The 18,466-nt window shown below is 41.4% G+C and overlaps 5 protein-coding genes across 5 annotated transcripts; 2 read left to right on the top strand and 3 right to left on the bottom strand.

The window, feature by feature from the left end:
* Positions 1–6,092: 6,092 nt before the first annotated feature.
* On the top strand, positions 6,093–7,637 carry BO88DRAFT_480202 (carboxylesterase; the record flags this gene model as incomplete). Its single annotated transcript, XM_025712124.1, has 1 exon — positions 6,093–7,637. One exon carries the CDS (start codon positions 6,093–6,095, stop codon positions 7,635–7,637), a length of 1,545 nt encoding a protein of 514 aa, XP_025564627.1.
* Positions 7,638–8,226: 589 nt separating this feature from the next.
* BO88DRAFT_452350 (uncharacterized protein) lies at positions 8,227–9,078 on the bottom strand (the record flags this gene model as incomplete). Its single annotated transcript, XM_025710687.1, has 2 exons — positions 8,227–8,765; positions 8,844–9,078. 2 exons carry the CDS (start codon positions 9,076–9,078, stop codon positions 8,227–8,229), a joined length of 774 nt encoding a protein of 257 aa, XP_025564626.1.
* Positions 9,079–10,008: 930 nt separating this feature from the next.
* Positions 10,009–11,108, bottom strand: BO88DRAFT_480201 (aldo/keto reductase family protein; the record flags this gene model as incomplete). The annotated part of the gene is made up of 3 exons (XM_025712123.1): positions 10,009–10,314; positions 10,365–10,991; positions 11,055–11,108. 3 exons carry the CDS (start codon positions 11,106–11,108, stop codon positions 10,009–10,011), a joined length of 987 nt encoding a protein of 328 aa, XP_025564625.1.
* Positions 11,109–12,941: 1,833 nt separating this feature from the next.
* On the top strand, positions 12,942–14,331 carry BO88DRAFT_336615 (uncharacterized protein; the record flags this gene model as incomplete). Its single annotated transcript, XM_025702907.1, has 6 exons — positions 12,942–13,136; positions 13,205–13,241; positions 13,303–13,370; positions 13,435–13,814; positions 13,874–13,935; positions 13,997–14,331. The coding sequence occupies 6 exons, from the start codon at positions 12,942–12,944 to the stop codon at positions 14,329–14,331; spliced, it is 1,077 nt and encodes a 358-aa protein (XP_025564624.1).
* A 2,308-nt stretch (positions 14,332–16,639) lies between these two features.
* Positions 16,640–18,341, bottom strand: BO88DRAFT_385810 (uncharacterized protein; the record flags this gene model as incomplete). The annotated part of the gene is made up of 2 exons (XM_025704756.1): positions 16,640–17,568; positions 17,606–18,341. 2 exons carry the CDS (start codon positions 18,339–18,341, stop codon positions 16,805–16,807), a joined length of 1,500 nt encoding a protein of 499 aa, XP_025564623.1. The 3' UTR covers positions 16,640–16,804.
* Between the last annotated feature and the right edge of the window lie 125 nt (positions 18,342–18,466).

The following is an 18,466-nucleotide window of genomic DNA, read 5'->3' as shown; positions in this document are numbered from 1 at the left end:
TCTATTTATTCTATCTTTATTATACAGGATAAAACTGACTCTATAATATATTTATATAATAATAATAATAATAATAATATTAATAATTATTATATTAATATTTTTCTTTTTCTTTTTAACTTATTTACTAGCTGCTGTCTGTCTATTCCTGTCTTCCTTAATCTTGAATAATACTGGATATTGTTATACAAGGAGCTCCTGGTTAGTACTAATTTTATAATTTTTATAAAAGATCTAGATTGACTAGCTTTATTTATATATATTAATATAAGACTGCAAGTACTTGCCCGGCTAGGAATATAGTTTATTAAATTTTAATATAGCCAGATCTATACTTATTAAATTATAATATACTAAATAAGCTATATTAATACTTTACTAATATAATTTTAAAAAATTCATCTACCAGCCCTGTATTTCAGATACTGTAATAGTATAGAAAGTATTTTCCCAGAATATTATTATTTACCAGATATATTCAGCAGTACTTACATTAATTATAAATAATTTAATATTAATAACAGCTATACTAGAGTGGTTATACCTGACCGTTATACCTTAACCTAACCTTAACCGTAACCTGACAGTTAGGTTAAGGTATAAGAATCCTCTTAACTGTACAGTTAAGAATAGATTAAGATTAAGAGATTACTTTAACTGATCTTAACTGCAGATTAGAAAGGTCAGGTATACTCAGAAGGTTAATAACTATAAATTAATTAATAATTTATACAGAGACTTTACAGGAATAATATACCAGTAGTAATATATTTTTAATTACTATATTATTAGAACAGATATTTGTTAGATTAGTTATTAATTAATAATTTTATTTTCTAGCTAGCAGTAACAGCCAGTAGCTAGTAATTCAATAGCCCAGTAACTCCCGTGTTAGGCTTATATAAATAATACTAGGAATCTGAATAGAATTAGATTAGACTATTAAAGAGAAATATATAAATAATTATCTAAGTTATTTTTTATATTATCCTGGTCGGTGGTCATGATAGCGAAGATATTATACAGTTCAAGTATTTATTTATATCTGGATATATATAATATTACTAGACTGAGGAAGAGCTTGATCTTCTTTTTTTAATAATATTCTATATTTAGAATTATTATTAAAATTATCTATATTCTCATTTTTACTAATATAGAAGATTATTATTAGCTTATTATCTTCTTAATTCTTAGCTGTAAATATAATAGAATCTGGAAAAAAATTATTAAGAATATCCTGGTATTCCTTAATAATAATAAAATAATCAGTGTATATCTGGAGTATAAGGACTTTAATAGTCTCGGGATATAGATAGCTCTGGTAATAATAGCAGATATTCTAAGAATTATTAAAGAGATATTTAATACTGATATTATTAGTTATAATAGTTAGGAAGTTCCTAGCCATGCAGTAAAAAATCAGAAACTGATTATAATAAAATTTTTAATAGATAAGAATATCAGAGTATCTAGTAGTTCCTAGATAACTATTAATATAAGTATAACTTTAAAAATAATTAATTTATTTATCCAATCTTTGATAACTTATATATTTTTAATATTAAGATAGATTTTAAGCTTCTTAAATATTACTGCAGAAGATAAGAACTTCTAATATTTTAAGATATTATAAAAAGCCTTGTCCAGATCTAAAAATATATTAAAAACTGTAAATAATATATTAATAGCAGGATTCTACTGGTAATAAAAATAAAAGATTTTTTCAAAGATAGTTTAATATTTAAAATATTAATTAATATTATTATCTAGCTAGGCACTCTTCTTGAATTTTTCAAGTTTTAACATGGGGTCTAGGATTATTATAATTATATAGATATAGTCTTCAGTCTAATAAATTTAGTAATAATATTTATAAAACTTCTGATATATATCCTCCAGGCCCTGGAGAATCTTTTTCTTTTAGAATACCTACTTTTATACCAGCTAATTAATAGACTGGTTAAGATAATTAAAAAGGTTGTTATAAATATTATAAATCTTATAAATTATAGACCCACTGTTCTCTGACAGGCAGGAGATGAAGAGAAAAAAGAAATATAAAAATTTAAATAAATATTCTAACTACTTTTATTTTATTATAGTAAAATAAAGATAGTTAATATTATTATAATTCTAGTACTGGATAAAGCTCTTGATAGCTGGACATAATTTAATTATACAATAAATCATGAAGTAGATTAAATTCTATTAAATTTTATAATTAAAAAAAAGATAGTATACTAAAACAGACTTTAGCTATTAAGTAAGCTGAAACTTTTCCCGGTATTAGAAACTTATATTTATAAAATATATAATCTTCTAAATCTATAATCAAGAATTAGAAAAGTAGATAAGAGATATTAGATAAATTATAAAAATTATTTATAAAAGTCTTCTGCAGATAATTTTTATTATATATCTTTTTAATTATCTGGAAGATACCAGAAGAGGTCTTCAGCTTTTTATTATTATTTTTTTATATATATTTAACAGCTTCATTAGCAGCCTCAATTCAGAGTTTCCAAAGAAAGATATTAACAGAAAGCTGAATAATATAAGCCAGATAAAAGATATAATACTAACTTCAGATAATCTTTATAAGATTAAAATTTATTATAGCATTATAAAAATAGATGCCCTGGCTAAATTAAGCCCGGAGTTCTGATATAATAATACTGAATATAATATTATTATTACTAGTATTATCAGTAATTACCCTTAACAGCTGGTGGGTAAGGTAGTACTTTTATAAGATCTCTAAGATAATCTTAATCAAGTTCTTACTAGTGTAGAATCCAGATACTAATTAGAAATTTAATAAAATCTTATAGTAATTTATATTCTCTATCAGAAAGTATCCAGTCAGAGCAAGAAATATTTTTTAATCTAGACTAGTCTAATAATTAATTATAATTAATATCCGCCCGCTATCTGGAAACTTTAATAATAACTAGATATATATCTTCTTTAATAATTTTAAAAGACGCTCTTTGATCTGTATCTGATAAGAAAAAATAGAGATTTGGAAGGATACCAGAGTAATAAAATTAATTATTTATTTAAACTAGATATACTCAACAATGCGAAACAGCAGGCGGCAGGTAATAAGAAAGTATAAAACTTAATTAAAAAAATTTCTTTTATTATAAGCAGTAAGAGCCTAAAGATAGTATAGTAAATATTAATAATATTAATTTATTAAAGAATCCAGGAATTTTATCTAAAAATAAGATTCTAAAATTAATATTTATAAAAATACTACTAGTAATTATATACCTGTGATAATTCTTTATCCAGTATTTATTTAATAATTTACTTAGAAATATACTAAGATATTTATTTTTTACAGCCCTTGCAAAGATAATAGCTCATAGAACTAGTCCCAGAGTTATTAACTACTGGATACTATAGAATATATAAATATATAATACAGGAAATATAAGAAGTTCTATTAGAAAATAATATATTTTTTTAAAAGTAAGTTTATATTATTACTGTTTTTTTTTAATTAAAGTGAAATAATAGCTTCTAGTCTTATATATAAGTCTGGTTAAAAGCAGTTACCTGCTACCAGTCTTAAAAGATAAGAATCTTTTCCGGGAGAGCTGGATATAAAATAATTTTCTGATATTTTATAATATATTTAATATCAAGATTTAGAGAAAAGATAATATAGGCTGAGAAATTATTCTTTATTCAGGTATTATTATAATTTATAAAGATCTGTGAAATAAAGAAAAAAAGTTTAATAATATTCTCTAAAAATAAATTTAATAATTATAATTAATTTATAATAAGCTATCCATCTGTACAAGTAATCAAAGAGAGTAAAAAATAAGGAAAACTTAATTAATCTAGTATTATTTTATTTCTAAACACGTGTTAATATAAATATGATTTATTATATTTACACGTGTTGAGAATATTTTATAATAGTAAGTTTTTATTAAAAATACCTTCTAATCTTATTTATAGATAAGATTTTACAGTATCTAGTAACTATTATATAGAATATCTCTGATATAATAGATAATCAGGTTTTATCCAGTAATATAAGTAGGAGTTCTATAGAGATATTCTATAATTATTATAATAATTATTATTAATAAAATCTGTAAAAGTCTTTTACAGACCTTAGTAGAATACTGTCTAAAGTCTTTATATTTATAGTTATCAGGAAGTACAGATTTCCAGATAAACTAAATAAATAGAATAGCACAGAATATTATAATTTAATAATACAGATAATTTATAGTATTTAAATTTATTATTAATGCTTGGAGGCCTTTTTAAGTCTGTAAAAAGAATAATAAGTATATTTATTATTATCTAAGATAATTTTCAGAGAGATTTACCAGCCTAGAGAAATAGTTTAAAGAATATTTATAATTTATAAGTAATATATAATTAAAATAAAGCTGTAAATATATATATTTATTACTATTTCATACTATAAGAGTAGCTTTTTTCTAAAAACCTGATTTCTACCACCACCCAAGGTGATTTCGGATTAATTAATTAAAGATAAGATAAAGTATGTTATTTTCTTTTTTTTAATTATCTTTGAAATTAAGAAGATTAGTCTTGTGTTAGTTATTAAAAAAGATATAAATAATCAGGATAGATAGTTATTAACCTGAATATATCTTACCCGTGCTAAGGCTTAAAAGGGTATAGCAGGTAAGTCTTAGTATTAAGAACAGTTAAGACAGTTAACTGTCCTATTTTTAGCTGTTCCGCGGTTAGGTATAAGGAAATCTTATACCTAACCGTTAACCTGACGGCAGGTATAAATTTTTCCATTAACCTACCCTACCCTGGCCGTTAACCACTCTAAGCTATACTATCTAAGATTTAATATAAAATATTTTACAGAAAGCTCAGTCTTTTATATCTATTATTAATAGAAGATTACCCGCACTGGAAGTCTCTTATATAGATCTAATTATTATAGAGAAAGAGAAAAAGAAGAAAGAAATAATTATTATATTAATATTTTTAATATATCTAGATTCTTTAATTAAGAAGAAGAATCCGGATATCAAAAAAATATTAATTATTAATTTTATTAATAATAAACTTATTATTATTAATAATAATTAGATGCGTATAACTGTTTTCTTAATTATTAATATATATCTGTACCTGTACCTGTATTTTAGTTATATAAGATACCTGTATATAATATCCTGAATAAGACTTGCACCTCTTCATGGTGCTCAGGACTAGTAGCCATCTATATAGCGAAGCCAAGTAAGTTATTTAATAGTATATATATAGCTTTATATAGATATAGATAAGTATGTTAGATAAGCTACATAATCCAATCAGCTACATACTAATTCTGCCGGTAGTAAACACCAAAAAATTGCATTTGCCCGATGGCCGCTATTAACCGCCGTAGCTGTTGCGCTGATGATTGCAGAATAGTTTTGCCCTGCGCCCTAATTCTCTTTCCGTACTCTGTCTCAGCATTGCAGGTTCCTTATTCCCTGGAAATAACATCCTCACTCTTGTCTCCTTCCTGATTATTATTATCCCATTGTATACACATAGTCCTCCATCTGAATGAAGACCATCCGGTTATTAGTATTCTTCCCGCGAGGTCCACCCCTTGATAATTCAACGAGTGGTACATGGAGGCTTATCCTCCTGGCCTACCGTCGACTTGGTTCTATACTCATCGCTTTACACTTCCGCCTGGGAGTCCGGAAATACCGGCCACATATCCTCGGATACTCCAGGTTCTTCCACTCGGATGGGCCATCCGGATATTCCGCGATCGGCAGGGCAACTCTTCACCCGCGCTTCTGCACTCCAAGCAGTCCCAATCATGGGTGTACGCAGCCGACCTCCCTGGACGCGAATAACATATCGCTGCTGCTGGGATCGGACCCACCCCCGCGTGGAACTGACCCTCTCTAGAGTATCTCTACCGAGGTCAGTGCCGATGCCGGTATGCACTTCTGGTTAGCAAGAGTGCTTAGCAGCTGAAGTTTAGCATTTCATGAATGTGGGGACCCCGGACACATAAAGGCAAGCATCTACTCCGTACTCTTCCCAGCACTCATATCAATGCGCTATTCATCATGATCCTGTTCAGCCTCCTACTCCTCCTGCCGGCTCTAACAGCTGCAGGTGATGACCAGTTAAATGTCCGTACAAGAACAGGCAAATTCAGAGGCCTTCTCAACCCAGACTTCCCTTCCGTGCGGGAGTTTCGATCTATCCCATACGCACAACCCCCGGTAGCCTCACGACGATGGCTTCCACCCGCGCCTCTCGCCGACTCCGATGAAACCCACTACGCGACCAATTACCCTCCCTCCTGCGCCCAATATGTATCCGGTAACCCCAGCGTCTTCGGCTCCATCGTTCCCGATTTCTACATATGGGACGGAAACGAGAACTCCACCGCTGGCCTAATGGCCCAAGCCAGCTCCGAAGACTGCCTGCAACTCGCCATCTGGGCTCCTACCAACGCCACCAATCTCCCCGTCATTGTCTTCTTCACCGGCGGAGCCTTCAAAACCGGAGGAATCAACATTCCTTACCAGCTGCCTCCATCCTGGGTCTCTCGCACCCAAAGCCACATCGTCGTAACCACCAACTACCGCGTCAACATCATGGGCTTCCCCAACGCCGCCGGCCTAGAACACCAGAACCTCGGAATCCTCGACCAACGCGCCGCCCTGGAATGGGTGCACGAAAACATCCACAACTTCGGCGGTGACCCCGAAGCCATCACCCTCTGGGGCCAATCCGCCGGCTCCATCTCCACAGACTTCCACACCTACGCATGGCACGACAACCTCATCGCACGCGCCACAATCTCCCAATCCGGCACAGCCCTAAAGCCCCTCGACAACTACGACCACGACCACACGAACTTCACCTTCGTCGCGAAACACATGGGCTGCGACTTCCCCACCAACCCGGCCGCTGAACTTGACTGCATGCGCCAAGTCTCCGTCAACCGCATCCAAAACTTCGTCGGACAGTACACCGACAACGGCACAACCCCAAAATTAACATTCACCCCCATTGCAGACGAAAAGGTCGTCTTCTCAGACTACCCCGCTCGCGCTGCCAAGGGCCTCATCGCCAACACCCCGGCCATCATGTCCAACTGCGCCAACGAGGCCGCAGCGCTGTACACTTTCCCCACGAACAACGTCACCGCGGGACCATGGCAACCTGGCGTGAACGCCGCCACATTGGAGGGCTGGCTTTGCGTGTCCGCAAACACAAGTATCGTGCGGTATAATGCGAATCGCACAACATATCGGTACCAATTTGCTGGTAACTTCAGTAACGTAAGTCCGATGCATTGGTTGGGCGCGTATCATTCCAGTGACCTGACGATGAACTTCGGGACGTATCCGATTGTCCGTGGAAACGGGACGTTGCTGGAGAAAAAGACGAGTGAGGCTATGCAGGATTATCTGTTGGCGTTTATGAGGGATCCGGAGAATGGGTTGGAGCGGATGGGGTGGCCGGCTTTTGAGCCGTTTGGGGAGAATGGCGGAGTGATCAAGCGGTTTGGGGCTGATGGGAGGCCGGAGCAGAATGTATCGGGGTTGGAGGTGCAGGGGGCTTGCTGGGGGAAGGAACAGTATGATCCGTTTCCTTGAACGAGGACATGACTTGGAGATTTCTGGTTATTTTATCGTTTCGACTTATTCAGTCAGGTTCACTTTTTCTTTCGTTATGAACATTAACTGTGGGGACTTCTATGTATATGTACACAGACCGCAGCATGATACAACATTCCATATGCCATTTACCTTGAAAATATGTGAATATGTGCATTAAGATGGTCGTGGACCCGACCAAGAATGCAATGAAGTGTCACATAATGTTTGGCCAATGTCAGTCACTTTTCGAAACTCTGAGTGACCAGAGCAGGAGACCGAGTGTCCCACGAAAACACCGGGTATTATGGAATGCGCATTGCCATTCTGGCAGAACCACGTTGTCTCAGTCATAATTATCGGTATTAACATTCATTATGTACAGTAGCTAATGCGTAATCGTCACCATAAAAGGTATCGGTGTAACCAGACCCAACCTATCCCAGGGCGCAAGTCATCCAGGGTTCAGGTTGATAGGAGAAGAGGCACCATAGTGGTTATGCTTCTATTAGGTCCATGCTATTACAACCCACCTTTCCATTCATTAATGACAACATTGCCATCAGTATCCCTCGTAACCCTTCGCTGGTTACATAACTTTAGGCTGTCCATCCAGTTCGGGATGCGGCCCGGTCCGATCCAGCTCATATACGGAATGAACCACGGGCTGAGTCTGCGCCCACGAACCATCTCCCAACCCATTATATCCCCCTGCTCCTTGGGGAAGGCCATTATTCTGCGCTTTCCGCCGGCGGAAGTACAGAAGTGCTAGTATGGCTGCGACGATGACGAATCCTGCGGCAGCGCCCACACCGATTCCGGCTGCCGCGCCGGCACCGATACCGGAAGATGCACTGCTGGATGAATCGGTAGAGGAAGAGGAAGAGGAGGAAGTTGTCGTGGTATTAGCGTTTGAGGAATCGGAGGTAGAGGTAGAAGATGCGACCGCATAAGTTGGCGTGCCGGACGCCGTGGACGGCAGATATTGAATGGTCGCGAGTTTTGAGGGTGCGACGCCGGGGAAGATTTCATCGGAAGGGTTCGAGCAGTTGACCGTCCCGGATGAATTTTCGCAGCAGGCCCAGTAGCCATCGGAGGTGTATACGATCTCGGCGCTGTTTCTGCCTCCTGTGAAAATGAAGATAATACTCATGTTAGCGATCGATCGCATTGTCCTTGTCAGGAGATAAATCAATTGTATCTCACCACATCGTGTCCCGCAGGCAGGATCTGTCAGGGTCTCGTCTGTGCAGTCGGCCGCATAATAATAATCCCCGTTCTTATCGTTCGTGTTCACGCAGATGGAGTTGCTGAGGCAGTAATCGCCATTGACGCAGCAGGTAACATGGGGATGACTGGAGTTGGTGACACCACACGGCAGGTCGGCCTGAATATTCTGAATTACCCCGTTGTGCATGCCATGACAGACTTGTGAAGACATGATGATTATGGACGAACCGGAGCGTATGCCGGTTGTTGTTGGTTCAAGGTCGAATATGCACCTCCTTCGGTCGCGCAAGGATTATGACCCCCAGAATTGGTTTCTGTTGGATTCTTCGGGCGGAAATGCCATCGAGCTTTGAGGCTGACGAACACAAAGATAAGGGATCGGAAAAACCATTGCTCGAGTCCGTGTGTTTTGGGGGCCAAAGACTGATCGTGCTCAATTGTGAGGATTTGGCGGAGATGCGCTATGATAGAGGAAGCCAATGAAAGACGGATGGAGAGCAGCGGTGTCACTTTAGCTTGCGGAAGGGACGCGCTAAAACAGCCTCTTGAACTCTTAATCAGTTAAACTACCAGCACTCGCTAGGGTAACAGGGCAACCACACCTTATCGGGCCTGCCCGGCTGAGCCCTTACACGGATGGCCTGTCGATCGCAATGACATCCGTGATAACCTGTGATAGGGGTCTTTAGGGTGGAAAATACTTCCCCCAGAGTAGTGTGATAGCCATATTCCGCCAACTAGTCAATCACAATCTTAAATACGAAGGGTTGCTATTTTCGTGGGTCAATGAAGTAGGCTAAAGCCTTGGTTAATCATACAATGAGTTGTTGCCAATTTTTAAAAATGTTGAAGAGGATTTCTAAGGATTGCCGTATTGCTTGCTGGTGGTTTTATATTTTTGCCCATGCAAAGCGGATCTTATAGTAATCGAGGACCTAGAACAGCTGATGCGGACATTACGATGGATTCAGATGAGACATATTAGATAATATGATAATTAACACCCATGTCAGAATGGTCAGATTTGGAAAACTGCTGTACTAACTTACGCCCATATTGACATGGATGAACTCAGGGTATACAGGTCGCCGCCGGGCCTCCAGATTGTACGGAATATTACCACAAGTATCCGTCTAGCGAGCTATAGATGGTAAGGCACCTCATCACCAATCTCATGATAAAGTGCCTCCAAGGCCGCTACAACATCCTCAGGCAGCGGACCCGCCTCAATCATGTCGATATTCGATTCCAACTGGGCGATACTGGAGGAACCAATAATGATGGAATCTCCATACTCTTTGCGAAGAATACCGTGCCACGCACTCCAGCGCAGGGCAGCAGCATGGCCACCAATGCCATGGCGAGCCGCAACTTCAAGAGTCTTATCCGTTGCTTTCATAATGGCAGGCTTCAGGTATTTTCCGGAGTATAATGTGCCAGTCATATGCTTTGACCAGTCAGCCCCCGTTTACTTTGAGTGCCAAATGTTGCACTTACCGATGGGTCAAAACGCCCACCCGCTTTGAGATCCTTATGATTGCCGGCGAAAAAGCCAGCTGCGGCAGGGCTATAAGCATAAAACGCGATTCTATGCTTACGCAAAAGTGGGAAGAGACACTTTTCTCCGCTTCGGACAATAGGGTTATAGTGGCCTTGGTATGCATTAGGTTTAATAAAGCTGCGTTCTTCACAGATGTCGATAATCCGCTGGACTTCGTCTGCGGTGTAGTTAGAGAGACCCCAATGTTTGATCTTGCCCTCTCTATGCGCTTGATCCATAGCTTCACAAGCCTCCTCAAATGGAGTCTCGCGATCCGGTAGGTGAAGATATTCAGTGTATATCTGTTTAATCTTCAGAGCCTTGAGAGATATATCGATTTCCTCGAGGACCTTCTCTTTCGTATGGCATCCTGGTTGGCCGGACTTGACTTTGGTATCCAGGATATACTCATTACCAACGTTGATGGCACCGATTCTTGGCTCGGAGCTACCAGGTGCCATGGGTGAGTAGAGGCGTGCGGTATCAATTCGATGATATCCACGGGCAGCAAAGGCGCTGACATAGGCATTCACTTCGTTGGGAGTATCGAAGCGTGCAGTGGGGTCGACAGACTTGTCTCCAACCTAGATAGTGGAGGTTAGTATTAGGAGACACAAAAAACAGAGGTTCGATCGAGGAAAGGAAACTACATTTCCCGCTCCAAGGACCAAATTAAGGGGTGATTTTCCTGTGGGCGCCATTATGAACTCGTAGTAAGTCTTGATGAGAAAATTGACAAATGATCTGTCTGCTTTTTGACGACATCAAATCACAAAGGATCGTTCGTTGAGTGCCGTAGGTCCCGAGCTTCTTCGAGAGCTGGAGGCACTAGTATTCCGATATATACCTTGAGACGTCTCTCAGAATGTCTATGTAATACCCTAATATCTTCATATCTTTATCTATGTAAAAACCTCTGATTTTAAAAAGTAACAAAGAACAACAAAGAAAATACACCGGTGAACATTGGCTCATTCATCATACCACGGGTAGTGAAATGACGTCAATGACATTGAGACCAACAGCAAGCATTCCATTACAATGACATTACGGAATGTTCTAAAAGTCGACTGCTGATACCGAAGAGAGTAAATTGGGTATAATGCGTTTGTGGGTTTGGATCTAAACATACATAATCGGCTAAGATCTAATCAAGGTAGGTGATATCACTGATATTTCTAGTAATAGCAGGAAGACCTTTCCGATGCGGATACTGGCTTCGAAAGCATATATAGATGCTAGCCAGGAGTTAGTAATTGGTGGGATGGGTTAACCATGTAGCTGAACAAATGAGAATGATGTGTGAAGATAGAAAAGGCTGGCTGGAACAGTCCAGATCAATGACAAATCGATAACTGGTGACGGGGAGGCTGGGAGGCTGCCTAAACCGTGCACCGAAGCCCATGCCTCAGACAAGCCAACATTATATGGAGCATATCTTGCAAATAGACAAAACAGCCCGACGATTAAAGCCGTCTCCATGAGCCCCAAATGCGACATCTCAATTGCCGGTAAAACAGACTAGAGTTTCAGTGCGCGTGTGGGCATATCTACCTGCTATCCCCATCTTGCAAGGAGAAATGCCATCTGAGAGCGTATCACAAGTCTAGATTGTAGACCCTTGCTTAGTGGGTTTCAAATACCCGTAGTGTGCATAGTAACTTCTTCAACAGGCTGTCCGGCAGCTCTCGACCTCTTACCTTTCACTTACCGAGTACAATCACCATCCTCCTATTCTGTCTATCCTTTGTCTTGCCGAAGGGCCTTATACCACCTGATTTAGGTCGTATCGTAGTTAAAGCTCACCTCCGAATGATCAGGTCGCGGATCTGGTAGGCCCCAACTGATTATGCTGTGGAGTAGTAAATGCGACCGCAACAATTAGCGACTCTAGGGCCTACTTATGCAGGCAATTAACATTGGAACAAAAGGCCAAATACATTCATTATAGAAATTCGAATGATTTACGCAGGGACAATGTGCATAGGGCGGACGGTCTCCTCCACAGATCTGAACATCATGATCGATCGTATGTGGTAGTTGCTCCTGGCGATGGTTTATCTGGAAGAACCCCTACAAAGCTTAGCTTCTAGCCAACACCCATCCTTCCAGCGATGGAGACTTAACCTCTCCTGGCTATGAAGGATGTGTTCGTGGAAAAAATTGTAAAATTATTAACAAGTGGATCAGCGAGTGGGGGCGTGGAAATCGTCCGGTGAACCGCGGTCTGGATGAACAGCCAATTCCATCAATCACAGCCTAATGCCAATTCCTGCCCTGAAGCTTCCAAGCCCAACGTGCGACACCATCTGCCGGTGGGGGATTCCACGCGTCGTAAAATCCGTTTCCCCACTCGTGGTTGACGGATGAAACAAGCCCGGGCCCTGCAGACTACAGGGGCATATATGCGATTATCGCCGTCATGACTTCTCTCCCTGCATGCGCTCAATCCCTTCTTGCAAATGTGACCATCCCCTTCTTTGTTGGACTTCACTCTTTGGTCCCTTCCTTTCCACGGCTAGCAGGTCTTCCCCATGGAAGGAATCTGGGAGAGAGATCTTTCGCCGGAGCGGATAGCCTACCTGGCACAGACTCGGATTCCTGAGATCATTGCCTGTAATGTGATCCTCCTCGTCTTTGCGACATTCGGTCTGTTGGTTCGAATTTTCGTCCGTATTCGACACCTCACCGGAATCAATTTTGACGATGTGCTCTGCATCACCAGTTGGGTATGTTTGCCAAACTTCCAGTATTGTCTGTCTGCTAGTCTTTGCTGAATCATTGCTGACGTGTGTAGGTCTTTACTTTCGTTCTTTGCTTTACCTGCATGCTCAGTAAGTGGTTTTCCGAGCGACATAAGACGTGACATAATATACTAACAGGCTACTCACCCAGTGACCAAATATGGATTTGGTAGGCATATTGGTATAATAGGCATGAGCGACCGGGGCATGTTCCTGAGGGTATGGACCATCTCTGACACAACGACTACCACGACAATGTATACTGACTGTACATTGATTACAGCTCAATTTCGTGACCATGCTCGCCTACGTTCTCGCTCTCGGCTTTATCAAAATCTCCTTTTGTGTTCTTTACCTTTCTATCTTCCCGGGGAAGTGGTTTCGGATTGGTTGTTGGTGTGTGCTGGTCATCATCATTGGGGAAACAATCTCAGAAGCTCTTGTTGTTATCTTTCAGTGCACGCCCGTTCACAAAGCGTGGGACGCCACCGGCTACGTCGAGGGACACTGTGTGAACATGACGGCCTTTTATTATGCAAACTTTGGGATCAAGCTGGCTAGTGACCTGGCTTTGTTTCTGATGCCGATGCCTAAGCTGGTGCGGTTGAAGATGACGGTGGGCAAGCGAGCGGGCTTGGTGATCATGTTCAGTCTGGGTCTTCTGTATGCGAACCCTTCCTCTACACTAAACCGGTGGACAAAACTAACTATCGGATGCTTAGTGTGTGTGTCACCAGTATTATCCGGGTCTCATATCTGAATCCATTCTCTAATGACCATACCTGTAGGTCACATTGTCGCTGTTCATTACATGCTTGGAACTTACTAACGTTCTATGTCTACAGGGTCATTAGTGAACGCTATGAATTGGTCATGTGTGGAAGTCGCCGTCGCACTTTTCATTGCATGCATTCCCTCCTTCAAGTCCCTCCTTAGTACCTGCTTCCCGGGACTTCACCGTCTCCTCGGTTTCTCTAGCAATGGCGACTCAAATGGCCCGTCGAAGATCTACGGCAGTTCTACTCGCCGGACGTACAATGCGCATAATAGCATCAAGCTGAAACCAGTGACAGGACACAGCCAGGCGGAAGTGGAAACGACTACTAATGACTCGCAGGAGCGCATCATGTATCCAGGCATTCAAGTTGTCACCCACGTGAGTGTCAACGAGAGTGTCTAAGTGCGCGGATAATTAATTGGGTGGCAATTCTGTCTTTTGTGTTTTGTTCAGTACCTACAACCGGTCCGATCCTTATGATGAATTTTCTTTTTTCCCCAATCAATCCCAATTTTCATGGTTCTCCTCCACTGCTTCTGATCTATCGGACTCCCCGATCAGGTGTACCGGTTTTGCAGTGGGGCCTCCGAGCATCTAGTGCCGACTTTTCTACTTTAATTCCACTATTCAAGCTCAGGGGAAAACCATTTGACAGTCGAGACACAGCCGCCAAGAAATAGAAGTCAGCCCGGTGGATACACCACAACCGCGAGATTGGCCAGACACTGACTCAGTGAGACTCTGGAGGAGTCACGATGCTCCCGTTAATCTACCCTAATCACGCTACTGCCACACCACTGCGACTCTAAACCGTTATACTATGTGACTGGCCAACGTCTCCCGAAGACCCACTACCTAAATCTGCAGAGGGATCGGCTCAACATCTAAACAGAGATCCTGCACCGAAACCTTATCAATGCGTGTCCATCAACCTCCGACAACGGTTGTATCCTACTCCGACCGTTGTCTGGTACACAGAACAAAAATAGCCCGGGTTACCTCCCCCCGGTGACATCTATTCCTCGGTAGATGGGTGGATGTCTTTCCCACCCATATTCTCCGTGTGTAACAATCTTGGAACTGAGTTTTTCTTCTTGTCCCTACGATCCATGACCCGGAATCCTTTAGTAATATATGTCTCATGAACGAGGGTTCAAGCCGTGTCCTTGCCCCTGCCAAGGCGTGAAGCTTGGCCTAATCTAGCTTAAATTGTTCCCACCCAAATGTCCGTTGTGTTTAATGATGAAAAGCCTTTGCCACCAGTGGGTGGGCATTAGCTGGTCGGTGGTTGGTGGTCAGGATGCAGAGCTAATATCCCCGATTATTTGATCTGTTAACGAAGGTCCATGAGCTTTGGCCATGCCGGAATTAGACGCGAGATGATTTTCGGATCCGAGGGGTGTGTGGAAATGCTTAATATGCATAAATTAGTGACTGGTAATCACTCTAATATACTTATATGAAGAGCGATCATGCCATACAGTCTAAACGGATCCCCTTTATTTATAGGGTCAGACGGGAATGAAGAAGGCATGTTAATAATTGTCCTTCCCGTCGTTCTCAGCTTGCGACGCACGCGGAGATCGAAAGTATTCTCGTGGAGAGATGATGTCGTACCATCGCGGGACAGATCGCATTCTCCATCATGATCGACAGACAAACGGCATCTATATTCGAGTGAGTGTACGCGCAATGGCGACGTGTGTGGACTTATAATTTGCCGGGTTGGAGAAGCTTCTATACTTATCTTAAGATGGCTGGGCTCGAAATGTGTCTCGAGCCTCTCTCGTATGGACCTAACGAGGTTAGTAAAGTGCCGTGAGAGAAGACAGGTAAGAAAGATATATAGAATCCGTGTCACTTTTGTATGTGAAACAAGGTGCTGAGTGTTGAGCTTAGTAGAGAGATGAACTCCAGTAGCAAATTGTGAACACACCGCATTATCAGACGATGTCATGGGGAAGTCGCACCTGCATATAAAGAGCTTTGCAAACAATATCATAAATCTGCCTGAACTTTTCAGCTTGAGGGCTGAGGAAAAATGGGTTTTCATCTATACTTAGAACTATAGGTTCAACCTAGAAGATTAAAATTGCTTGTCTTAACTCAAGCTTCAATGTAAATCGAGCTTTTCACGATACTTACACAAGATTCAAGACTTGAGACATGAGCTAGGGATGCTGGTTTTTGTGATTCCGAAGAAGGGATCGCAACTTGAAGTAATATTTGTAATGGAAGTTATATGCTATGTACCGAGATAAATTTTTTATCGTCCGGTCAAGTCGATAGCAATGGATGGATGTTTATCTGAGATGTGGCATGTGGTAGACAATATCGTGGCATTCTGGCAATGATTGAAAGTACAGATCAGTCAATTGAAATCAAAGGTCTTTTGTTTAGTGATTTGGCATCCCTTAGACCCTCTTGCAGTCAGCGTTGACCAGTTGGCCGTGCGAGACGGTCGCCCGGACGCGGTGGGCCGGTGGGCGTCCCCCACGAATCACTTTCGGACCACAGAACGTTTGCACGCAGAATGGTCGGCCACGGTACGCTGGAGGACCTGTAGGGCGAGGCCGCCTAAACGGCCGGGGCTCACGGCGAGCGTAGTATTGCGTTATGATGTGACTAAGAGCGTACTCGACTTTCATATCTAGGCTTGAGTCCTTTCTATTAAAAAATGAATGGCAATGAGTCAAGGGGTGGATCTATTCAGCTATCTATTGAGATATTGGGGGCATCATGGTCCAACTGGGTATGCTTTGCCGTTTGACTGGGACTACTATAGCTAGATTTTACTGCTTACACCCCTTTCTTGTGAACCAATGACCAAGTGATTGCCAGAAGATAATAATACATTATGAACCCAATACCGAGTCTAAATGGAACTGCGCCTGGCAGTAGTATCTATCTCACGGCTAGGTTTTGACATGGTTTCAGGTAAGGACTGAGCAGGGGTACTGAACCAGCGCCTGAGCTCCGCCATACCTTTCTTCGCAGACATCTCAACTTCAACTGCCTGATCCTCGATATCATTCATACACTGTTGTGCTTGCTCTTCTAATTCATGCATGTGCCTTTGTGCCTGTTCGTTTATTTCCTTCAAACATTCCATGGTTGTGTTGCGTATCTCGGAGTTACCATCGTCGACTTGTTCGCGAAATTCGGCTTGGTTGGTTTTGCATTCATCATAAATCTGATCGCGACACTCGCTTGCAGCACTATCGATAACTTCGTCCAGTATGCCGGATTTGAGGCGGCGCTCAATCATTTCATCGACATATCGTTTGAGGCGATGCTCAACCATTTCAATCTCAGTAGAACGGACTTTCTGAGCTTCGCATGGTAGGCCACGGTCTACGTTCTTTGGTAGGGCCAGCAGATGTCCTCGTCCGGATCGAATTAATAGTTCGCAAATCAGGTCATCGGAAACACCACGGAGCTCATGCTCTAGACGCGCAAGTTTCTTAGACACTGGGTCGCCAGGAGATGAAGCACGGTGAAAGATGGTTGGGCGAATGGAGGATGGTGAAGGGGAGCGAGTACTCGGCGTATTTACTTCGGTGGGAGAGCCTATCAGTGGAGGGGCTTGAAGGAGTACCCTCTTCCGGCTTTCATCATGAGATGACACCGACCATGGGTCTAGATACTATGATTAAACTACTGAACGACAGAGCACCTAAGATGGTAGGATGAAAAATACCTCTCTGCCGTTTTCTAACTACCTGCTCTGACACGGACTCCTCACAGTATAGGGGTGGATCCACCTGCTCCAACTGCTCGGACACGAGCTCTTGACGATATGGGGGTGGATTGGGCGACAAATTAAAAACACGCCAATCTCTCTGGATCATGCCATGGCGAGAGTGGTCAAGAGACACTGTTTGAAGACTCTTTGTGCGTAGGGCTCGGGAGAAGATTTCCAGCTTATCAAGTTCTTTACTCACAAATTGTCGTCTGGAGAAGTGTAGGTATAGAGATTTGGATTGACAAATTTTCGCGAACGAATGAATATCAAGGTCGCCTGGTCTAGCTGGGCTTATATAATCCAGTCCAGATGGACAAAGAACAATGCCTGTCGCACCCAGGCTCAGACTCAGTGTAGAGACAGCCGAAAGATTGGTAACAGGCGCCGGGAGCATGGAGACGAAGTGGGAGGAACAGAGTTCATTATTGCTTTGTCGAGCTAAAGCACATTGTTCAACACTTTCTGGAGGAATATTCAAAGTCAGTACCTGTGATTTGCCGCTCAGGTTAGCCAGATCTGCAGTGATCGAAAGAAAGATGCATCCTTGGTTAGCAGCTTGATCGTGAATAATACGAAGGCGGGCACGGCAGGAAACATCGAAATCGGGCGCATGAACAAGAACAGCCTTTTTCAAGACCGCGGTCGGGTTTTGCGAAGTCGTAGTCATTGTGCTACAGCCTTAGCTGTTCGATATACCCTCGAAAAATCGAGTTACCCTCCCACCCGGGCTTTAGAGCGACGTTGAGCAGCCCTGACTCGCAGCAAATGAGGATGCAAGATGATGGAGGCAAC

The sequence above is a fragment of the Aspergillus vadensis genome, assembly GCF_003184925.1.
Source record: "Aspergillus vadensis CBS 113365 unplaced genomic scaffold BO88scaffold_7, whole genome shotgun sequence".
NCBI lineage: Eukaryota > Fungi > Ascomycota > Eurotiomycetes > Eurotiales > Aspergillaceae > Aspergillus > Aspergillus vadensis.
Note: the sequence above shows the minus strand (reverse complement) of the source record. Positions and strands in the feature narration are given on the sequence as shown.